Here is a 25,763-nt window from a genome sequence, read left to right on the forward strand (position 1 = left end):
ATTTTTTGTAGGAAAACACCCAGACCATTAATAGAAGTAGATAGTGAACAAGATAGGTGAGTTTTTATATCTTGTCTGCTATTTAATTATAAAATACTCTCATCTTTTAGGCTGGTGGCCACTCCCTCCCACTATCTCATAAATTATTTGGCCTACACTGTATAGAGATTGGAGAACATCAAAACCAGACAGTTCCAATTTTGCTGTATACAAGGCTCTACACAGCATTTTGAACTTACTTGTGCAAACATAAGTAAATTTTCAAAACCACTAGCCAAACAAAATTTTCAGTTGCCAAGTCTGAAGATTAGAATAATTTGTCGTATGATATAGCTAAATTATATTGTGAACATACATAACACTTCAACTTGTCGTCCTATAATAATAATAAAAGATGTTTTAAACATTTTATTCCGACTGGGACTCACTGCGAGATGAAGACGGCAAAGCTTGTAATTTTGCTTGTTTGGGTTGTGTAGCGTCAGTAGCATGACTATCATCATTTTTCCGCAACTGAGACTCACTGCGAGACGAAGTTACTTTACTAGTAAAGTAAGACGATATAGGTTTGATTCGTCTGCTAGCCATGCTGTCAGCTGTCTCAACTTCCGATAAATACAGCGCATGCGCAGAGGACAATGAGATTGACCCAATTTCAAACCAGGAAAGAAACAAGAGTGACAGTTGACCGGGATCATTGCTGATTACGTTATCTTTACAGAGAAAAGTTCAGATAGCTATAGTGTTAATTGGGGACTTCAAGATATATGTTCACTCGGCAGAAACCTAGCATTTATAAATATCTGGTCGCCATTGTCAAAATTCACTCGCAAATGCGAGTGTTTCAGTCGCATTTTAGAGCCTTGGCTGTATATCTTTGATTATCTCTGTGAATTAATGTAACATTATATTCCTAAAAGACATTTGAGGATCGGCTATTGGTACCAAAGTGGAAGCTTGCAACCTTTAGGCATAAAGCTTCTGCTGCTGAAAGAGGGAATTTGAACTGTGTTTTGTGTCTTCTATGTCAATCTTCTAATCTTTTTCTAAACACCCCTTTTTTTAAAATTCATCATAATTTTAATATGCTCTATGACGAATATCAAACAAAATATGTGTTAATTGTAGCAATTGTTGAAATGTAAGTTGATCATATCAATGTTAGTTGATCATATCAATGTTAGTTGATCATATCAATGTTAGTTGATCATATCAATATTAGTTTAGTTTATCATATCAATGTTAGTTTATCATATCATATCAATGTTAGTTTATCATATCAATATTAATTTATCATATCAATATTAGTTTAGTTTATCATATACTATTCAAAAAAAGTAGGGGATATTTGATTTTTAAGTGTTATTAAAGTCACCTAATGAAACTGACGAAGAAACAAATGACAAAATGAAATGAAGTTCACATTCATCGATTTATTCCAAATGATCGTTAGACTAAGTAAGGCACAGACTGACCATTATAAGGGTAAAATGATACCCGGGGTCAAACAGCATCACAACCAAGTCAGTAACGGGTAAATCCTCCTCTGTTTGCCAAACAAGCATTGATCCGACGTGGCATACTCCTAATGAGACGTCTAAGGTCATTTTGGTCCAGATTGTCCCATTCCTGTTGCAACGCAGCAGCAAGTTCTTGGACATTGGCAGGACGTTGTTGACGTTGACGTAACCTCTGTCCAAGCATGTCCCAGACATGCTCGATGGGGGAGAGGTCGGGACTCAGTGCTGGCCAAGGTAATGTGGTGATGTTCTGTTGTTGGAGGTAACCTGTAACGATCCTGGCCCTGTGACATCTTGCGTTGTCATCCTGGAAGATGAAACGGCGGCCATGACGTCGTGCGAACGGCACGACATGGACTGCCAAGATGTTGTCCCGGTAGTACTGGCCTGTAACACGCCCTGCAACAACATGTAAAGCCGTTCTTCCAGCAACAGTGATGCCTCCCCACACCATAACAGAACCACCCCCAAATCGATCATGTCTGATGACGTTAACGTCTTGGAAGCGCTCGTTTCGACGACGCCACACCCTCCTACGTCTGTCCAAAAAATCAACAGTGAACCTTGACTCATCTGAAAACATCACATTGCTCCAGCTTCGATTATCCCAGTGTTGACGATCCCTACACCAACGACGTCTTGCCTGAATGTGATGATCTCTCAAACAAGGGATCACGCGAGGACGTCGGGCGCGAAGGTGACCCCTATGCAGTCGATTCCGAATCGTCTGGCCACTCACTCTCACACCAGTGTCTGTTTGAAGACGAGCGCTGATCTGATTTGCTGTGATGACACGATTTCTCAAGGCCAAGGTACGGATAAATCGATCCTGGGCTTGAGTTGTCGCCCTTGGTCGACCTGAGCGTGGTCTGTCCTGTACAGATTGTGTATCACGGTATCTGGACCATAGCCTGCTTATGACAGACTGAGAAACATTCATCGTCCGCGCCACAACCGCCTGTGTTGTGCCGATCTGTAGCATGCCAAGGGCACGTAACCTTTCATTTTGGGTAAGCCGACGCATATCAAAATTTGTTTTCTGGTCACTAAAACAATTAAACTGATGTTTCCACCCTGGAATTCAATGCCACAATGACTGTAACATTCAAAGTCAGAGTCGTGCAAATATCCCCTACTTTTTTTGAATAGTATATAAAAATGTTAGTTTATCATATCAGTGTTAGTTTATCATATCAGTGTTAGTTTATCATATCAATGTTAGTTTATCATACTAATGTTAATTTATCATATCAATTTTAGTTGATCATATCAATGTTAGTTGATCATATCAATGTTAGTTGATCATATCATTGTTAGTTGATCATATCATTGTTAGTTGATCATATTTATCATGTTGCTTTTCCAGAGCTCCAGATTCTTACGAAGATTCAGAAGAAATTTACTTGAATCCTGCTTTAGAAAATATCCACACAAACGGAAACGCAACAGAAGACTACAGAAGTGCAATTTCATTGGTCGGTAAATCAGCTGCACATTCATCTCAAATGCTAGTCTCCACACAAAAACATTTACCCTTTGAGTCAAGTGTGGAACCCGATGCATTATTGAGTGAAAATTCTTATGTAGGTGATGATTGGTTGATTGATGATACCCGACCAATCAAAAGAAAGTTTAGAGATTGTGATGGATTGATGAGTGGAAATTCTTTTAGCAGAAGTCAGAAATCAAATGTTGCTAAGCGACAAAGAATTACAACCAATCCAATTGAAGATGATGATTTAGTGTCAAATGATTCGAACGATATTTGTGATATTAACGACAATAATTTTAATATGGACAACGAAGATATAGACTTCTGTGTCATTGAGGACGTGATATCACCAGAAGCCGTCAATCGAACAAACAATACTCAAAAAAGTCTTTCATTAAAACGAAAAGCCAAACAGACTAGAATAACCAGCTTTGGTTCAAGTTCTGAAAGAATGCAAATGTCTACCTCTTCGAATAAAGTTAATAGCAGAAATATCAATAATAAAACATTAAAACAGAGTGCCGTGTCCATCAATGACTTATGGGATACAAATTCCAATGATTCTGTTGATTCATCAGCAGGAATAAACAGTATTATTAATGTACCGTCTGTTAGTCAAATGTCTACTAATGTGATGAAATTTAAAGTGAAAATCAAAGATAAAGTTTTATTAATACCAGTTCTTCAAAGGTAAATTTTAGTACATAACATAGATGGATTGTTTTTGATCAGTTTTTTTTTTGTTACTGTCATTGAATCAAGTGGCATGTTTTGTTTTTTTTATCCCAGGCTTGTATGTGATAAGGAGTAGGATTTCCTGTGCAACCTCATGGGTTTCCCCAGGTCCACTAGTTTCTTCCCACAGCTAAAGACTTCTAAGCACAATCCAATTATTGAAATAAATTTGAACCATATGTTAGTCCCGAAATGATCTAGTTTGTGTTGAGTGGACTTTAAACTCCATTTCTCTCTAGCTCTAATTTATTAAGTATTGAAAATAATATTTAAAAATATATCATCAAGTCTTCTTGTGGTACAACAAATATTTTAATAGAAAATTTTTATCGGTTACCCGGTTGCGGTTGGGTTTTTAAAGACCAGTTAACCAGTTCTATAATTTTTGATTGAAAACTTTAGATTTGATGCTAATACTGTTATCAATCTTTTCAAGTTCCTAAAATAGTCAAAGTTATGTCCCTTTATGTAAATTCATCACAAAATAGAAAATAACTTATAACTTTGATATTTAATAAAAATTCATGTATGTTGTAATCTGTAGGATAAGAAGATAGTATATAACACTGTAACCCGGGTATCATTAAGTCTTGTGTATTCAATATTCATTCAATATCGTTTAAAATCACCAAAAATCATCTAATTTGTACTTGTGTCCAGTTTAAAGCTGACAGTTCAATTTTGATGAGTGTCCAATTTACAAGCGTTTAATTTCAAATTTTTGGTAGAACAGTTTTCCTGTAAAGAAAGCTGGTTGGCCAATGGCAGTAGATTCTGTGGTATTTGCAATATGTCATTAAGAGTCTTGAGAACATATCGATAATTATGGAATTTAGTTGTAAGAGTTATACCGGGATTTTATTTCCGACTTCTGTTTCAGTAATCAAGACAAAACTATATCTTGGTTGTCACAGGAAGTATCACAGAGATATTATAGTCTGTATGGATTACGTCCCCTTTTAACACTGAGTACAACAGAGGGTGCTTTACTCTCTCCAGATGATATTATATCTATGGTATTAGTTAATAATGATGTGGTAAGATACAGTTTTACATCCTTAGATAAAACAATAAAAGAGAATGGCTATGCTTCAACTTGCTACCATATCGGCTTCTAATCAGGTCACAGGTGTTGGCTGAGAAAGACGCTGTAGACTTTCCAGCCTGTAAATGGTGGTCTAGCCATTTGGATGGGACGGAAAGCTGTGTAAACCATTGGCAGCACAGTAAAGATTTTTTGAAACATGAAATCAAATTGAGAGTGGGCTGTAGCCCTAGGTAAAATTTTCTCCATATGGTTGTCTTCATTGGCCTGGTTGGTGCAGAAAAGACCTTTTCCCTACTTGCTGAGTTGTTGCCCCTGTCACAAAAGAAACAATGGGTATGCTTGGTTGAACATTCCAGAATTGTATTCTGTCAAACCCAAAAATAGTGACAATCGAATGAAAATGGGATTTTGGGCTAGAACATATGCGCTGACTGCATGAGAAAATATCTCAACCAACCATGACAGATGAAACATATTTATTAGGTTTAATTACATCACGATTCTACTCACACCACCTCCGTTGTCGGGACAGACAGAACTGTGACAGGACCAAATTTCTCGTCACTCGATTGCAATTCCTTCAATTCGGAACTTTCTGGACTGAAAATCGTGCGACCCCCTTGAAATGGTTAGAGGTTTTCAGATATTTTAGTAAAACTAAACTATGCTGCATATATGGAAATATTGCTTTTATTACCTTCATACATATTATATACATCTGTATCCCTGGAGTTGTTAGTTTTGTGATATAATGTGTCTTGTTTGTAGATCTCTGGTACTATAGATAATTGGGATTTACCTCCCTTACATCAAAGATATAAACAAGCTTGTAAAACTCTAAATACAGGTAAGTTGTTATACATATATTACTTGCTGATTTATGCAGAAAAATAGGATGTTTAAAAACTTTATTCACATATTTATTGCCCTTATTTGTAATGGCTTTGAGGCCAGCCTCATGCCATGTCCGTTTTCATTAGCCCAGTTGGTACAGAACAATAGGACGTTAAACCCCATTTAATCATTTACTCTTTGAAGGCCACAGCTTTTAAGATTTTTATTTCAAATGGATATTGTTTGAATGGTTATGAGAATGAATCCCACTGGAATTTATACTTCATTTATTTGCAGAATTGTTGATCTTCTCATTTTTCAGGATCAGACTAGTTTAACATAAGGACATCTTGTATCTGTTTTTTATATTTTCAGTAACATACAGTAATATAAGTAATATACTACAGACTAGTGAAACAACGGGACATCTTGTTCTCAGTAATCTGGCTTTACGACCTGTACAGATACAACCAGTATTCAGAGCTCTACAGGGACAAAATAATTTAACTATATTAAACTTACAAGGTATTAGCAATATTAAGTTTAACCCCTTTGTACATGTGGATATTGACTAACCCAGTTCCTTGAAGGAAATTAGAGAAAAGTGATATATTATTAAAGATACTTTTCTGCGTACAAACTGTGTGATTTGATGATATATTTGGAGGGGATCACGGTGGCTAAGATGGTAAGACTCGCTAGACTGAAGTTTGGCCAAAAAAAAGTTCATCCAGATTGGCCGAAACTGCACAACAAAATGGCCGCTCTTTGTACGCAAATTGTGTAAAAGTATGTAATACAAAGGTTGTGGACCCTCTTGAGGTTACAATTTTTATTTGGTTTTGATGAAACTTAAAATATATCTTTATATCCCAAAGATCTCGATCCCTTTCTATATTTGCTCATATCAGACCACAACTTTCTGGATTATGGCCCCTGATTGTACGGGTATGGAATCGCTTTTGTTTTTAGCTTGTTCTCTGTCCATCTCTTGCAAATTCTGGGCATATCTTGCCTGGCAACCGCTGCTTTTTCATATATTTTTTTTCTTTTAATGTTAGTTTATTATATTTCCTAACTACTTATACTATTCTCAATTCAATAGCTTTAGAATTTAAAAGAATATTTTTCGGGTAGCCTCACCCCTTAATGAACAGTCCAAAATGACTGTTAATTGCATTCCTCAAACCACTTTCCGTCAGGGCACTTTCTTTATATAGGACAATTTTGCTTACGCCACAGCTGTGCGTGTGACAGGAAGTTCTAAAGAGCCACTGTTATGGCGGTTTTGGACTGTCTTATGTGCTAAAGGGTTAAAAAAAAAAAACTGAACTATTTAAATCTAAGGCAAATTTACTGTTTGTGGAGGATGCTTACCAGTCAAAGAAAGCAGTTTCTAATTTCTGGCCTCAGTGGAAGAATTGTAAGGGACAGTGGTTAAATTTCAACACTTGTGCCCAAACGTATACCCGGGGATAGATCAATATTCAATATGAAATAATCAACGTTTAAAGATACATTATAGGAGATTATATAATTGCTAGCAGCTCTCACTATAATAGTTAAAAACTAGATAATGTAAATGGAATTTGCTGAAAATTTCAGTCAAATTGATCCACTCTGAACGGAGAATTTAGCAGTTGAATTTTCGGCATAGCCTCATCATTACTATAGTCGGTACCATAAAAAACATAGTCTCGATTATCCATTTCATGATTTAATCATGAATGAAAGTTGAGCAGCAAATCCTATCCTAATCCAGTTAATATCACAGGCTAGCAATGATATCGAGAGTTTATTATGTTCAGAATAAGTTAATTAATGTTTAATTAATAATTTAGGTCACATTTCAGGCCTAAAGAAAGACCTGCAATAGGCAGATTTAGCTCTTGCATAATGTATGTTTAATTTATCATTTTCTCGCCGCTTGTTGTTCAACCCACTTATTTTGAAGTGACCACTTGAACGCTCTTGTCAGTCCTAGTAATATCATTTATTAATCTCTTGCAGGTAATAGAATGGGTGATATAGGTGTTGAGAATTTGAGTAAAACATTTGAAGCGATGCCCAATTTAACCAGTTTAAATGTAGCGTGTAATAATATTACTAGTATAGGTATAAAACATATAACAGATGGTATAAACAATACAGACGATACAAACAATACAAAACATTTACAGGTATGTCTATTTTATTTTATAATTTTGTTATAGAAATGAAATGAAATGGGGTTTAACGTCCTACTGTTTTGCTCCGAACTGGGCTAATGAAGACGGATAATTTTGTTATAAGACCACATTTGTGAACAAGACTACAGTTAGTAACAGTTATTTTTAAAATTTGGTGTGAAACATTGGCTTCATGGTTACACTGGTTGTGCAATCTTTCCATCCGTATTTACACCCCTTTGCCAAATACCTTGTGAATGCAATAGAGGCTACAGATTTGTTCAAATTCTGTATGAAGCATTTGGTCAATGAGAGGATGAGTCCTACTGATTTCCACAAAATCTATACCAAACATAGATAAACACATAATATGGAACACAATTACTATTTTAATTAATGCGATGTTTCATTGGGGGGTTCTCTCAACGTTTTCAAGCGTCGCTTTCATTAAAATAATAATGGTGTTCCATATTATGTTTTTGTGTTTATTACGTATGTCAATTGCTAAATTCTGCTCAAAGAAGGCAAACATAGATGTTGGAGGAATGACATTATAGATTTATACTAGGATTATGAACTTTTAGTCATTGCAGTTATTTCATGTATTTATTTATTTATTTATTTCATATTTTTCATGTATTTTTCGTTTATTTCAGTTATTATGTTGTTTAAATATAAATGGTAATGGATTAGGTGATAATTGTATAACAAGTTTATCGTGTTTAATATCATCTCTACCATCATTATCATCATTATATATATCATCATGTCAACTTACTACACAATGTTTTCAACAACACAGAATATTACTAGCCAACTCTTTAACAGGTAAATAAACGCATCCACACACTAGCAATTATTTGTCAGCCATTTTCCATCGCTGACATAGAGTCATTTGTCTGCGTCAGATTTTTTCATGGTTGATAAGCATCTATTTCCAAATGAACACTTTTATAACAGAGATTATTTGTTTTTAAATGCCTTTTATAAGAAGCATGCTGTTAGATCATAAGGTCTGTCATTAAATCAAGTGGCTTGGTTCTGATTCCCACCTTGTAGGATCGTCTGTCCAACCTCCTCGTCTTTTTTCTCAGTTCTCTGGTGTCCTACTGTCAAAAATTATGAAAATAAAATTGAACTATATGTATGTGTCGAAATGACCAAGTTTGTGTCAAGTGGATGTTAAACCCCATTTCTTTCTCTCTAATAGCTGAATCAAAAGTGAGTAGCACCAAGTAAATGTCTCTTTCAAATTATTTTTTAAAAGTTATTAAAGCAGAAGTATAATTCCATTATACACAAGAATTTATTGAGTACACAATAAGATAACTTCTTTGCAATACAATAGTCGAAAACTGAACACTTCAGCTACAAACCAATGACTTAACTAGTTATGACAAGTTTCCAAAAATGCAGTCACCATTGTTTATCTAACTAGCAATGTCAGCCATTAAACATTCATAAACCATGTCCTCTCTCTTTCTTAGTCTACCTGTGGGGTTGGATGACCGAAAGGTTAGCACATACGCGCTGTATCATAAGGTCTGTCATTGAGTCAACTGGCAGGGTTTTGATTCCCCGGTTGTACATGACAAGGATTAGGGTCGCCTGTCCAACCTCATGGCTTTTCTCCAGGTCCTCCGGTTTCCTCCCACTGCTAAAGACTCCTACGTGCAAGCGAATTATTGAAATAAAATTAAACCATATGTTAGTCCCAAAATGACCTAGTTTGTGTCGAGTGGATGTTAAACCCCATTTCTCTCTCTCTCTCTCTTAGTCTTCTACTTTAGTTGAGAAGTCTTGTCAATCCAGTCCTCTTGCTCGTCATGCAAGGGCCTGGAAATACTGGTCTTTTAAATATATTTAAATATATTTGTTTTCAGCATCAAATGTGCGCTTATTAGATGTGTCGTGTAATAAATTTGGAACTCTGGGTGTTGAGTTATTGATCAAATGTTTAAATAGTCAGAAAATTACAAGTTTAAATATGGCTGACACTCAATCAGGAACCAATAGCAGTCATCTGTCCTTACATCTACAACATTATTTTACTCAGGTAAGTGAGACATTCTTTTCGTAAAAAGGCTTATTTTGATCAAATATGAGCCGCTCCCACAAAACCAGGCTCTTGGTCATCTTTATGAAAATAGAGCTGGCAGCATATTTGAATAGTCCACGGCCTATAAGTATAAGCTTTCCGCAATTCTTTTTAAATTTGTCGTATCATCTGGAGTTTTGCTCATTCACAGCAGCAAGAAGGCATAGGGTTTATGCTTTTGTGCCCGTAGTACAAAATGAAGAAGTGCGACAAGCGCCTGGTTTCGTTTGAGCAGGTCACAAATGAAATAAATATGTTGTAGTTTTTAAAATCCAATACCCTTCAAGCTCTTGATTTAGAAATGTTTTTGGGGCAGGGATTCCTTTACACCTGTATATAATGGACATGCCCTATGCAAGTTGGCAAACGTTTGACTGGGAATATGAAAGTGGTCGATCAACTGAACTGGATACTAATTAAACAAACCAACTGACTCATTATAATTAATGCCCCCGTCAGGCCAGGTTGGCGTCCTTACTGCACAGCTTCGACCGTACAGCGACCAGAAGATACACAAGGTCGCTGACAAACGTGAACACAGCGCGAGAAAATGTCCTAAAAAAATACATACTTGAAAAAAGTCGCTTTCTCACAGCTTTCCATGTCAGATTGCAGAACCTTGGCGTTTGTTTTGAATATGCTAAAAAATAAACGCTGTGAATCAGCGATCATTGGCGACCATGGAGACCACATAATTTGCACCATGCTTTTACCACGCTTATGCCGATCTTGACGCCCTCTGGGACCATTTTCCATCGCCGTAGCAGCATAGTAAGGATGCCACCGCGGTCTGACAAAGGGGTATTACGTGGAATTAATAAGAATGATCTCTACACCCAGTTACCATACACTGGTATATATTTCAATTGGTCAGATACATATAATACAACTAGGGTATAAAAGATTAATCTGTTTTGTGCAACAAGTTTATGCATAATTTAATACACCCATTGTCATTCAAATGGAAAAAATAAGAGTGTCTCCCTGCACAAGTATTCCAAGAGCAATAGCAAATTATACATGCAAATATCATTAATCCATAGTTTCTAATTCTTGAATTTTAGTTTCTTCAACTGTAGACATTGTACTAGCCATAATTATCAAAAAAATCATCATCAATAAAGTCAAAATTAATCATAGGTTCTGCCATTTATTTTTTTTTTGCAAAAACAGTGGTTGCCAAGTAGTTGACGCCATTACAGTAGTGACCTCATTCTGAAAGTGATTTCATTCCGGAAAAAAGTAGTCCCTGTTGAATCCACTGAATACAGCCATGGGTAGGGTGACCCGTGCACTCTACAGAAAGTTGGTCTCGACACGGATAAATGTGCACGCTTCAGTTGCGTGTCTCGAACTGATTTCTGACTACCCCGCACTCTCTTTGAGTCGATAAATAGCCATGGCACGTGCAATTCTCTACAAATATATCAACTATTACAGCCGTAAAAAATCTATTGTAGACGATTTTGAATAGCAGTAAAATTTAGCTTCTTGGTTATTACAGCAGCTTTGGAAATTACGTTTGTTTTATTTTTTAAATTGCTTTATCATTAACTGTACCGTTAAGAGCGGCATCTTTTGGTTTAGTACAAATAATATCTCTGAATCACTTTCGTTAGCAGGAACACGATACTATCAGTAGTTTCATTTTACTTTTACAAGTTTCTTAAAACAATTGTTGAGTTGCCTAAAGTGCTTATTTCTAAATTCAATTTCTTGTTCTAGCTTTCTGTTATGTTTCGTAAAAAAGTAGTCTGGATTATCCCGACCTGTCAATCAGACGTAGCCCTAATTTTCGACAGTGCCTTTTTTATACGTCCACGCCCACATTGAAATGTGGACGTATATTGCCGTCGCCCCCGTCCGTCTGTCGGTCCGTCTGTCCGTCCGTCTGTTCTTGTGAACGCTCTAACGCCAAAAGTTATCATCCAATTGTTTTAAAATTGATATATGTTGTTAACATTAGTGAGATGAAGAAGCTTATTTAATTTCAATAATTTCCGTTTATTATGTCTAGAGTTATGGCCCTTGTTTCACTTTGCTGAACCTTGTGAACGTTCTAATGCCAAAAGTTAACATACGATCTTTGTGAAATTTATATGCAATATTTAATTTAGTGAAACGAAGAAGCCTATTGAATTTCAGCAATTTCTGTTTATTACGTCTAGAGTTATGGCCCTTGTTTCACTTTATTGAACCTTGTGAACGCTCTAACTCCAAAAGTTATCATCCGATCTTTCTGAAATTTACATGCATTATTTAAATTAGTGAAACGAAGAATCCTATTGAATTTCAGCAATTTCCGTTTATTACGTCTAGAGTTATGGCCCTTGTGACACTTTATTGAACCTTGTGAATGCTCTAACGCCAAAAGTTATCATCCGATCTTTCTGAAATTTATATGCATTATTAAGATTACTGAAACGAAGAAGCGTATTGAATTTCGGCAATTTCCGTTTATTACATCTAGAGTTGTGGCCCTTGTTTCACTTTATTGATCCTTGTGAACGCTCTCACGTCAAAAGTTATCATCCGATCTTTCTGAAATTTATATGCATTATTTAGATTGCTGAAACGAAGAAGCCTATTGAATTTCAGCAATTCCCGTTTATAACGTCTAGAGTTATGGCCCTTGTTTCACTTTATTGAACCTTGTGAACGCTCTAACTCCAAAAGTTATCATCCGATCTTTCTGAAATTTACATGCATTATTTAAATTGGTGAAACGAAGAAGCCTATTGAATGTCAGCAATTTCCGTTTATTACATCTAGAGTTAGGGCCCTTGTTTCACATCTATTGAATTTCAGCAATTTCCGTCAATAATTTCTAGAGTTATGGCGATTGTGAACGTTTGAATGACAAAAGTCATCATGTGATCTGTATGAAATTTATATGAATTATTTAAATTAGTAAAACGAAAAAGCCTGTCAAATTTCAACAATTTCTGTAGATTACTTCCAAAGTTGAGACCCTTGTTTCAGTTTGTAGAACCTTGTAAACCCTCAAACGACAAAATTTATAATCTGATCTGTATGGAACTGTCTTGTAAAGGCCCCCAATTACCTACAAAGGAATAAATATGCGACAACCCTTGACGACCGCTCGGACGATTTAGCTGCTGTGGGCGTATGTTTTGTTGCCTGGCAACCTATCTTTACTGCTGAAAGTGCCTTTTCTCAGACCCAAATATGTCCGTTCCCAACCCGTTGCAGGGATCCCAAATGACTCAAACCATCGATTCAAACACACCAGTCTGGTCTAATTAATGCTTCCACTTTCAAGCGAATTCTTGTTGTTAAGCTGACGGTGCCCTAATCATATAGAGTGACTATAGACAGACATCTTGTGGAATCAGCGGCGTATACACTCATGTCCATCACCGACGCTCATGAGTGCAACTTGATGTAGCATTGTTACATGTGTGGACAGTACAAAGTATAAGTTACAAGACTTAAATAGTGAAGTGGCTAGGGAATAGATTCGTCTTTTTTCCCATCATAATGCCTCGCTCGCCTTGACAATTTTCGAGTCGCGTGTTCAACTGGCTTTTTTGCTCGATTTTAAGACTCTTTTTTTTCCAACGATTTCTGAACGTTTACTTAGACGAAAATATCAGCCAAATAGCTCTTGGAATGGCTACAGATGCAAGGAAATGACGGATAATTTTCTTGGGGGATTCCCCCCCACCCCCACAAAAAAAAAAAAAAAAAATCCCCTCTCAGCGGCGTGCCCCGTCTCCGCGGTCAATGCCCTCATTATGAGGCGCCCCCCTTTTTCAAAATTCCTAGATCCGCCCCTGAAGCGAGACTAATTTCAAAACAAGGGCACGTAACCTATCTTTTACTCAAAAGTGTCTGGATGTTATGGACAACACTTGGAACCAGTTTTCAGTCTATTATTTATAGATGATTAATGGTCATAGCTTATTAAGTACAACATGGTCGTTTATTTAGTGACTATAATTGTGTGAAACTGATTTGAGGCTTGGCATATATATAAATATTGTGGCGTAATTGTCGAGATATTTGGAGATATTTATTTATGGTGGGTCACCCTACCATGGGTTATTGAATGACTGTATTCAATGATATTTGCATGTAGTCATAGAATAAAATGGGGTTTAATGTCTTACTGCTCAGCACCAACCAGCTAATGAAGAGGGGATATACCATTTGGGACGGGGATCACAGTGGTTAAGTGGGTAAGACGCTGGCTCACTAGCCTAGAGGTTGGGTGTTCGATCCCTGCATTGGCCGAGAAAGTTCATTCAGATTTTCTGGCGTGGTTTCCCCTTCTCAGTGATGCAGGATGGAGGGCCTGACAAGGACAGCTGTCTAGTCATTTGGATAAGATGAAAAACCAAGGTCCCGTGTACACATTGGCGTGCACGTAAAAGATCCCTTGACAGTTGGAATTCGATGTAAGAGTAGGCAGTAGTGCTCGTCTTCATTAGCCCAGTTCGGAGCAAAACAGTAGGACGTTAAACTCCATTTCATTTCATTTACCATTTGGGACATTTTGCTTGACAATGTAATGATTTTGACCTGACATTGTAATGATTTTGATTGTTTGATGATTTCAGGTTGGTTGTAGTTTAGAAGAATTAAATATTTCTGGTTGTAATCTATCGTCTGATGATGTTCACTCTATAACACGGTACGTTCACTTTACTTCTATTATCTGATGATTTTCACTCTGTAACATGGCACATTCACTTTTTTTATACGCCCACACGGAAACATGGCTGTATATTGTCGCCGCCTCCATCCGTCTGTTGTCCACAATTTTTGTGAGCACTCTACAGACTACATTTATTATCCAATCAAGGGTGTTGGATGGCCGAATGATTAGCATGTGCGTGCTGTATCATAAGGCCTGTCATTGAGAGAAACTGGCGTGGTTTCGAATCCCTGGTTTTATTTGACAAGGAGTAGCGTCGCCTGTCCAACCTTGTGGGGTTTCTCCAGTTTCCTCCCACTGCTAAAGACCCCTATGCGCAAGCGAATTATTAAAATAAAATTGAACCATGTGTTAGTCCCGAAATCAGCTAGTTTGTGTCGAGTGGACATTAAACCCCATTTCTCTTTTTCTCACTTTACTTCCATTACATGGTAGGTTCACTTTTTTTGTACCACACATGGAAACGTATTTTGTCGCGGCCTCCTTCCGTCCATTGGTCTGTCGTCTACTATTTTTGTGAATACTCTACAGACTACATTTATTATCCAATCTTTTTAAAATTTATATATGTTGATTGCATTAGTGAAGCGAAGAAATCTATTTAATTTCAACAATTTCTGTTAATTACTTCTAGAGTTATGCCTTTTATTTTCACTTTGGTGAACCTTGTGAATTCTCTGACGACAAGAGTTATAATCAGATCTGTATTAAACTATTATGCATTATTTAAATTACTAAAACCTGTGTTGACTGCCCAGATGATTAGCTGCTGTAGAAGTATGTTGCCTGGCAACCTATCTTATGTTGATATGGTTACTTCATTATTTGGGGTCCCTGTAGTTGTGGAGTTAAGGAACAGTACTAGACTGTTCCAATTGTGGTTCTTTTATGGGTGAGCCCTTTCGTGAGGTGACAAAGACAGCTGATTATTTGTTTAGATGTGAAGAGTTAAGTCAAAATTAAAATGTTTGCTGGGCAAAATTCTCCTGCCTAAGAATACACTCATGGCCATGAAAAAAAAAATAACTATATTTTAGTTTCAAAAGGAACTGTCGATGTACAATTGAGTCATGTAAAATTTGTATGTTAACATCTCTGACATTGAGAGGTTTAAGCAGACAAGACTTTGCCATGTTATGTACAAATATGGAATCAAAACCAAGACACTTGTGACAAGGAGTGGGGTCGTCTGCCTGACCTTGTAGGGTTTCTCTGGGTCCTATGGTTTCCTCCCACTTCAAAAAGATCCCAGCGGTCATTGTCTTGTTTCTTCTCAAGCCCATTAAAGATACATTATGTAAGATTTAGATAATGAGCTGGCCGTTTTTTCTATAATAGTTCAAAATAGATAATGCATAATAAATATATTGAAAATTTCCTTCAAATTCTGAGCCAAGTTATCACTGTTTGTATTTTTGACAAGATCTGTGTATTGATTATTTATTATTGTAACTGCGGTACGGGTTTATTCGGTTCTTAGCCTCGCTTCTCCATTTTTAAATTAAGTCATTAAATCGGCGAACCGTATTAATCTAGTTCAAATCTTGTGCATCCGATATCATCGAGAGTTGATTATGATCTTGTCATGTCAATGAATGTCTAATTAATAATTTATATAACATTTAAGGCCAAATGAAAGACCTTCAACAGGCAAATTTAGCTCTTGAATAATGTATCTTTAAGCCAATCATTGACATCGATGATATCACTTCGATGGAAGCGGCCTTTTTTTTAAATACAGCTATTTCACACACATCATTGATATAAAATATATGTCATGTTAGTTTGGAGATTTGTCTTTGTTAAGCCGTAATTTTCTAAATTGATTTTTGATAATTCTCTTCTTTTACAGATTACCATCCTCTTGTCCAAGACTCCATAAACTCTTAATCTCCAAAAATATCCGAATAACAAACCAAACAATACAACAACTTTTACAAACTATTGTAGAAAACGATGTTAGTTGCTTGGAGGAAGTTACCGCTGACGGATGTAGTATTAAATCTCCGTTAGATACAGGATTTTTAGATTCTCTTAGTGATGTTTTGTGTCGTAGTTTCCCGCTGCGTTTTCTGTCGTTTACGTGTGAAGGTCTTGATAAAGTTGACTGTGACTGCATACGTCAGGTTTGGGAAGAAAAATGGAAAGATTTATCAAAGTTGGTGGTCTCAGGAAATCATATTCAACTCAGTGTATCAGAAAAAAACTCTTAAACGGAATGATAAATGTACGAAAATTATATATCTGTTTGTATGGTCAAATTTCAATTTTTTGTTAAAGATGTATTATGTAAGATTTAGATAAAGAACTGACCATTCTTGCTATAAGAGCTCAAAAAAAGATAATGGAACATGAAAATATTGAAATTTTCATTCAAATTACTTCATTCTGAGCCAAGTTATCACTGTTTGTAGTTTTTACAAGATGTGTGCGTTGTGGTAACCAGGGTACTGGTATATTCGAGATTTAACCTTGCTTCCCATTTTTAAATTAAAATTTTTAATGGCTAACCGTTCTAATCTAGCTAATTAAATCTCGAATATCCGATGCCATCAAGAGTGATTATGGTCTTGTCTTGTTAATAAATGTCTAATTAATAGTTTATATAACATTTTAGGCCTAAAGAAAGACCTGAAATAGCCAGATTTATTTCTTGCATAATGTATGTTTTGTTAATCTAAATTTTTGATGTCTTTTGAAATTAATTTTTCACTGTTTTGAAATCATTACATTAATCTTTTTTTGAAACTTTAGTGTTTAGTATTATTAAATGCCACTGAAACATTATAATAATAACTTTGTAGCAGTAATTGTACAAAGGCATTGTTTAAAATATATCAATGAAAGTGGGGTTCATTAAAATTTTTCAATGAAAGTGGGGTTCTATCTAAGAAAAACAAGAAATGAAATTGTACTTTTATATTTACGTTTCCAAATTTAAGCTGTTATTTTGTATTAAATTGTTTGTGATATTGATACCCAGATTAGCATCTTCTGTTATACTGAGTAATGTTAAAAATTTATCAATAGATTTAGAAGTATTAGGACATATAAAAAAACATTCTGGTTCTCACACTCACACACCCCTTAAAAATAGCAGCATGACATGTTTTTATTTCCAGATATGTACCCTAGACTCAATCATCAAATATGCTACTCTGATAAATGTTATTGATGATCCTAAATGATACTGGATAATCCTACATGCATCAGAGAGAGAAATGGGGTTTAATGTCCACTCGACACAACTCGAGAAAACCCACGAGGTTGGACAGGTGACCATACTCCTTGTCACATACAACCGGGGAATTGAAACCACATCAGTTGACTCAATGACAGACCTTATGACACAACGCGCATGCACTAATAATCATTCACACCCCCCCCCCCCCCCCATACATTCAACAATGTGTTGAGATAAATGTAGTGCCTTGAAATGTGATGTTTATGAGAAGTCATTAAGTCAACTATTTATCCTTTGGCAAAATAAAAACAAAATCATAAAAACTTCCCTCTTGCATTAGATTTTTAGGAAATGAAATGAAATTAGGTTTAACGTTCTACTGTCCTGCTCCAACTGGGCTATTGAAGACAGAGATTTTTAGGAAGGATTGTTTGAGAACTAGAATATTTTTTTTGTATGGCTGAATAAATTGTATGTATTTATGTAGATATATTGTTTATATATTTATTGTATATACTGTATTCAAGGTTTGACTCCCAAGACATTTCTTTGTAAACATTATTAAATATGTAAAGTTATGAAAAACATTAAAGAATATATTTTTTCGGTTTGGAGTAGTTTTTCTATCATCAAATTTCTTCCATTGAAAATCTTCCATACATAGACTTTGTCATATTGAGTCGTTGGGCAGAAATAGGCAAGATTAAAGATACATTATGTGAGATTAGATAAAGAGCTGGCAGTTCTCACTATAATAGTTAAAAACTAGATAATATAAAGGGAATTTGCTGAAAATTTCAGTCAAATTGATCCACTCTGAACCGAGATTTTAGAGATTGAATTTTTAGCCTAGCCTCGATCATCATTACTAAAGTTGATACTATAAAAAACATAGTCTCGATTATCCATTATTATACTAAATGGAAAGTGTGGAAATGAATTTATAAGTGTGCTATTTAATTTGCAACTGATTGGAATGTGAAAGACCCTCACTATTTTCTGGCCTGGTTTCACGTTGCCAGTAGTCCTTCAAATTGTATGAAAAAACAAAGTCCTGAATGCAAATTGGCCTGCCGGTCAAACAACCCTTGGCAGTTGAAATTCAAAGAATAGTAGATGGAAATACTGCTGTCCACCGATTTGTCATGGGATTGCATCTGTCAAGGGTTTGTTTATGTTTTGCATTGGCTGAGCTGACTTGGTATATATTGTACATCTCATCAAGCCCTTCACACAACCCTACTAATTTCGGTTGGCTACTGACCCAGCTGTGGAGCCTATCCGATTCCTCGATCATCGCGAATACCAAGTCTTACTCTTTCTAGCTAAAATGTCTACCTGTGATAATCGAGTTGCAAAGTTCAAAGTTCGTTCAATGTCAAGGTTTCCGTGGAGGTTGCCATGTTTGATTTGAGTGTGTTTGTGTCTCTATCGTTCAGGTGTCTGCGTTAAAGGGAGATAAAGTAGCTATAAGTTCGGGAATTGCAGACCAGTCTACCAACGTCTGGATGTTGTAAAACGCGCGGTCTTTGCTTCAAGAACATGACTGGTGGAGAAAGTAGGAAGTTAAACTCCCATTTCAATTGAAATAACTTTGCCGGTTATTAATACCTTTAAAATAAATTACCGCGATACGGCACACAAACTGAGTAGTCAATTCGGCATTATAAAATGCCCCCAAAAATATCAGAGTATACATTACTAACCAGTCGCACACAGAGCCTGTGTCAACAAAAAAAAGCACATTCGAACACTTTACATTGAAATGCAATTCCTCTTGAAAGCGTTTACATAATTCGCCGAGAAAAACAATTAGGTCTATTAACATAGGTATAAAATGTTTATTAACGCCATAAAAAGATATGTTAAAAGGTTATAATTACAAAATGATAATATTATGTATAATTATATAGATTTTTGTAAATAAAGTCAAAAATGAAAAGCGTAAGTTTGATATTAAATAGAAAAAAGTTTCTATCAAAATTGTACATTATAAAGCCTGTAAAATCCATTCATATAAGGAGTATGTTCAATCTTGCAATTTGATTGTTTTTGGTGGCATTTCTTCTATAATTTGCCAGACGTATCTTCCCTTATCTTCTAACATTTCCACGACATCGTCTGTTTGTTGTAGTTCTTTGGCTGTTTGAATGGCCTGTTCGTTAATCTCGGATTGTGGGGTGGCCAAGTACGATCTCCAGTATTTCTGTAGAAGATTTCCAACATGATTAATGAGCGAATTTTGTTGAACCTTTTCTAAAACGGCCCGACATTCCGTCGTCCATATCTGTCTCGCCCTTTTTCTATTCTCTCGTTCTCCTGCAGTCAAAATGGTCGTTGGTTTAGTTTCCTTTTCTACAAGATTTTTCACACCCTTGCCTTCATTCGAATTCCCGCCAAATTTAACTTCTTTTGGTACGACAGTACTATCTTTGCTTGTTTCTAATTGTCGAATAGTTGGCCCGCTGTTTTCGCCGAAATTTGTCTTTGGTGAATTCAGGTCGTGCGCAAAACCGGGTTCTACGTCTTTAATTGGTTTAAATGCTATCAGATTGATTGTTTCCAAAAAGAATTTTTGAATATCATCGGCATTTGGAACCAAGTTGGCGTCATTACCTAACGCCATTTGTCTAGAACCCGCATCAATTTTTAAATAATGATGATCGCTCATGATAAGTCGAAATAATTCTTCGGTCGTTAATGTATCTCCATCATCGTTATTTAACAAACCTTGGGTGTCTCTGGAAATGGTAGAAGCACTAGATTCTTTGTATCCCATCTTTTCTTCATCGTCAGTCGATTCTTCATCTTCTGGGACACAGCAGACACCATTTGAGAGATAATTCAATATCTGTTGAACTGTATGACTTTCAGCTCCGACGATAGCGGCCTGTGATTCTTGGGTAGCAGACGACATCTTTTGCTCAGAAAATTCAGAACATCCACGTTCATTTTGATCACTATTAAAAGGTGAAGGGCAGGAATAACCGACATCGTTCCCTTCCATTTTGACTTTGATTAAAATTGACGTCATTATGACGATTTCATTGTTTATCAGTTGCCATAGATAACTCTTGACACAAAAAAAATGTTACAATTAAACTACTTCAGTTTCAAACCCATAGGCATATAGGGCGTGCCTTTCAAACAGGTATTAAAGGATATATATACACAGGACATTTATAAAAAATCAGGTCATTTTGGTCATTGACCTGCATTCTTATCTTTACATATTCAGGAATCAATGTGAAAATGCTATTTCAATTAAAATTTATCCTGAAAAGCATGAGTGGCGCATCTTCACAAATTTAAATGAACTACAACCATTTTATGAATATGGACGCTGACCTATACTTGTCGCCTAATCCCCCCGTGAATTTATTGTGAATACTCAGACCATGCCGGTTGTCTTCAAACTTGCAGTGTTTTCTTCATTTGCATATAAAAACCAGATGTTGTTGTTCATTGGGAGATTTCCAATTAGGTTTAAATTGCCGACATCCAAAGTTGTCTTTGAATTACTACTATTCTTCAGAGGTATTTTGAAACTATTGCATGTGTTCTGGAACCAGCCTGGGCTAAACTTGTGAAACTCTTCTCTGTTCTGCCATAAGCTATACAGCTGACTGAAAAAAATGACCCCTTAAAAATAAAAACATTTCACCAGGATCTGTGTCAAAAGAAAGGAGTTAGCATTCCAGTTGAGGTATATTTAATCTGCTGCCTAGTTGTAGCCGGGGCCAGCTTCGTTTTCTCTTATTATCACGGCTGATGATATACAGCAAAGTAAGTTCGGTAACTTGAAATGAAGTGAAATGGGTTTTAACATCCTACTTTTCTGCCTCGACTGGAATAATGAAGACGGGCATTGCAGTGTGCTAAGGGTGACATTTTTTCGCCATACAGCGGCGGTACGGCCTACTCTTATTTCGGATTCCAACTTTTAGGGTTTCTTTTACGTTCACACCAGGTCAATGTGTAGCCTACACGGAACCTTGATCGGCTTTTCGTCCCATCCGAACGACTAGACACTTCTTGCCAGGCCCTCCATTACTGTCAAGGGGAGGTAACTCGAGCTTAAGAGGTAATCTAACAGTACTACTACTAGGGTATACTCATGGAGTTAGAAACTGATAAATCTAATTGCCACTAAAATAAGCACGCCTGGGATATATTAGCTCTGAAATATATTTTACTGTTTTGTGTTCAAAGTTCAAGCATTTACCGAACGGTACCGGTAGTGGTACATAATTATTAATAATTTAGGTATGTCTAAAGTAATATTTTCATTAATTGCCGATAGTTAGACAAATCTTGAGAGCAAAATGAGTCTCTGGTGAAAGGGTCACATAATTCGTAATAATGCCGAACTAAACTGAGTGTTGCAAGGTGCTCGCGTGGAGCCTAAGTAACTAACTCACTGCGCGTGCGCGGACTCTTCGTTGCTAAACAAACGCTGCCGTTAGAATGGAATGACGTTTGAGATTCCACTTATCGCACCGACTTTCTTCGACAAAATGCCTAAATGTTTAATTAACTCTGTTCGAGATTACAAGTTTGGAAACTATCATGGCAGTTTTGGTAAGTAACAATGAGTAAATAGTCATCTTAATTGGCAGACCTTCAAAGTGAAAGTCAACTAAAGAACAGCCAAAAAATAGGCCTTCTTTTCTTCACTTTGCGATTTTTGTCGATGGTTGTCAACAAATTTCATTATTTTTTTCAACAGCGGAAGTTTCAATTTTAAATTGAAACAATCACAATAGGTCTAAACACTCGCTGTTTAATATCGTGATTGCTAATATAGATTAAAAATATTCTTATCGTATTGTGAATATCACCCCTATTATTATTCCATAGAAAGAAGGGTAGCGTTCGTTTCGACCAAAGCGAATGAGCAGGTGCCCTTCATTTTTGTTTTGAGATCTAGGACATATTTTATCAATTATTCTTGCAATAATTATGTTTGTACCGATTTCAAGGTTAATAGTCTTCTTGTTTATGCTCAGTGCTCTTGCCTTTTGGGGTAAACTCATTAAACTGGTCATTGGCATTGGGAAGTTGAATGAAATGAAGTCAGCAGAAGTGAATTTTAACTGACGTCAAGTATTTTTGCAACATTGTTTAGTAGTTCAAAGTTCATAGCAGGTGCCCGTTACTATAAAAATTAGAATATGTGCACTGATTTAGCCGTATGATATGAACACAAACATTTTGGGAACATTTCGAATTGTATAAAATAATTAAAATATTTAAATTTGTTCTTTCTTTTTTTTTTTTAGTCTACGACCCATTTGTAATGACAACCCGTTCTGGATTATCTATTAACACTATACCAAGAGGTGCAGCTTATACTGGAGTAAGATGTCTTCCATCGCCCCCAGAACTAAGCAGCGAGTCTTGTCAGCCTAAAAAAAGAGAAAGCACGACAAAAATTAGACCTTTGAGTTATCTTTCATTCGTTACTAGATTCCATCTTAGTCGGAGAATTCCTGAACTAAGTGTAAAATACCGAACAAGTTCCATGGCCTTTTCGAATTGGAAGGATGAACTGAACAGACTAGATGAAACAAGATCAACGGATTCCAATGGGAATGAGTCGGAAGATGATGGTAGCTTTTGTGAGGGTACGATTGATGATGGACCATTTTCACAAGAAAGCTCTGATTACAGTCAATTGGACGATGATAATGGTGGAGAGGATAAGTTTATTTCAGACGTTGGAGACAAAGCCCCCTCGAGTCCCGAGATAGACGTTGTTGGCAATGATTCTGCAGTTAATGTATTTGATATCAAGGCAGGAAATCCCATGACAACCAACAAGGAACCTTCACTTGAATTGAAAAAGGCCACCAAATTCAGTGTTTTAGATAGTGTCAATTACTTAAATGCTAACAAGTTGGTCTGTACAACGTTAGGACCAAAAATAGAGTTTTCATTGGTTAATAACGTCTACCCTAGGATACAAGGTAACAGCTTCCAAGCCCATATCCATAGTAATATTCCTGGAAACGAAAAAAAGGTCATGACCTTGGCGGAAGCAAGCAACCTATTTTTTGTAAGACCGAACATCCCGACTGGACAAGAGTTAAATGAGTTAGAGAGTCTGGAAGAGCGGGAGAAATACTGCAAAAATACAATTCAAAGATGTCCCCACTGTGATAGAGAATTTTTCTTGTATTCGGCTCTCCAGTCTCACATTAGACGACACGGAAAACAAGAGAACAAATGTGATCAATGCGGCAAGATCTTTTCTCGCACGTGGCTTTTAAAAGGTCATCTTAGAACACATACGGGTGAACGCCCCTTTAATTGCCCGGATGAGGAATGTGATAAAGCGTTCGCTGATAAATCCAACCTACGTTCACATATGTTAATCCACTCTTCCAAAAACAAAACACACGTTTGTACACGATGTGGTCGAGGTTTCGCTCAGAAACGTTATCTACATAAACATATGCTGGAAGTATGTAGAGTAGTACTCGCGTAGATTCTTTTTCTACAGTACATTATAGACTGAAATCGTTTCCATCAAATCATTCTGGTGTCTTATTTCCATACAAATTGCAGTTTAGCTAAAACGATATTAAAGTTTATGTCGTTATGAATTCCACGGCAGCTCATTGTGATAAAGAATATATGCATGCGGTAACTTTTTTGTAAGGTTGTAACGTTATCACGTCACCTTGTTTTATGGCTATAACGTTGCCACCTTCGTTGATGAAATTAGATTTCTGCTATATCTTTATCGTTGTTTGAGTGAATTATAATTATCTGTATTACTACACGGTGGATAGTGTATCAATTAATCATATACTGAATGTAGACAGACATACGTTGATGCATTTCATTTAAAGTGGATGTATGTTTTCGTCAGCTGCGTCTTTTGGTCAGTCATTAGTCCACATTTTTGTCAATACTCAACACGTCTGTGGTTTTTTTTTAAATTAAGAGATTGTTCATTAAGGCTATATTGAAATTAATTTATGGACTAAGTATGACAGAGTTATCTCCCCGTTTAAATGGTTCGAACCAATAAAGGACTAAGTTCTTGTTGAAATTTTGTTGAGCTGGGTGGGATTGTTGAATAGGGACTACGGCCAAAATTCAGAAAATTTCAATCCTAAATATCGAATCATCTACCCGTAATACAGGACAGAGTTCTTGATGGAAGTTTTTAAAACCCAGTGAGATTGTTTATTAAGACACGAGGAGGAAAGCTGTTCAGTTTTTCCAAGAATTGTATTGTCTATTAGAGTATAATGTTCATAAATCTATTCAGATAAAAAGTTTAAATATAAAACAGAATATTCACTGGAATACATGTACATGAATCAAACGAATTGAGCATAAAGGTAATCAATTTGTAAAAAAAAATATTCTTTAAGTATAATTCAGTGCTAAGTGTTTATAAAAAAAAAATATAACTGTACATGTAATTCTAGAAAATATATATATATTGTATTCTGCTCGCTTGTAGAAATTGTAAATACATATTATATTTCACCCTTTAAAATGATTAATTTATTGGGTTGAGTATCTTTTGCTGTCTGACAATTTATAAAATGTCTTCAATTTAAAATGTCATATATTTATATAACCAAAGCTTATAGTTACAGAAATAATAGAATTGTAAATATATATATATTATATTCCATACTTTATTTTGTAGAGTGGGTGCTGTGCTTCCTGGTCTCACAATCTTTATAATACCTGTATGTCCAAAATAAAACAAATAAATCGTATTAAAACTGAAAATGAAATGAATAAATAATCAGTTATTTTATCCATGTGTTTGTCTGTTCAGATACGGGGAGTTGAATGGCCGAATGGTTAGCGCGTGCGCGTTGTATCATAAGGTCTGACATTGAGTCAACTGGCTTGGTTTCGATTCCCCGGTTGTACGTGAAAGGAGTAGAGTCGCCTATCCAACCTCATGGGTTTTCTCGGGGTCCTCCGGTTTCCTCCCACTGCTAAAGACCCCTACGCGCAAGCGAATTATT

General features: G+C 36.1%; 2 protein-coding genes across 2 annotated transcripts in view; both read left to right on the plus strand.

The window, feature by feature from the left end:
* LOC126816136 (tonsoku-like protein) overlaps positions 1-18,365 on the plus strand; it is a 32,495-nt gene extending 14,130 nt beyond the window's left edge. The window contains exons 16-25 of the mRNA XM_050542343.1: positions 12-56; positions 2,887-3,702; positions 4,628-4,784; positions 5,564-5,642; positions 6,005-6,154; positions 7,640-7,809; positions 8,454-8,625; positions 9,681-9,853; positions 14,479-14,552; positions 16,429-18,365. Of these exons, the coding sequence (XP_050398300.1) occupies positions 12-56; positions 2,887-3,702; positions 4,628-4,784; positions 5,564-5,642; positions 6,005-6,154; positions 7,640-7,809; positions 8,454-8,625; positions 9,681-9,853; positions 14,479-14,552; positions 16,429-16,789 (2,197 nt within the window). The 3' untranslated portion in view covers positions 16,790-18,365. The remainder of the gene's footprint in view (positions 1-11; positions 57-2,886; positions 3,703-4,627; positions 4,785-5,563; positions 5,643-6,004; positions 6,155-7,639; positions 7,810-8,453; positions 8,626-9,680; positions 9,854-14,478; positions 14,553-16,428) is intronic.
* A 3,912-nt stretch (positions 18,366-22,277) lies between these two features.
* LOC126815105 (zinc finger protein SNAI1-like) lies at positions 22,278-24,250 on the plus strand. Its single transcript, XM_050540643.1, has 3 exons — positions 22,278-22,341; positions 23,043-23,119; positions 23,831-24,250. Exons 1-3 carry the CDS (start codon positions 22,278-22,280, stop codon positions 24,248-24,250), a joined length of 561 nt encoding a protein of 186 aa, XP_050396600.1.
* The last annotated feature ends 1,513 nt before the right edge of the window (positions 24,251-25,763 follow it).

This window comes from Patella vulgata, chromosome 3 (assembly GCF_932274485.2).
Source record: "Patella vulgata chromosome 3, xgPatVulg1.2, whole genome shotgun sequence".
Lineage (NCBI taxonomy): Eukaryota > Metazoa > Mollusca > Gastropoda > Patellidae > Patella > Patella vulgata.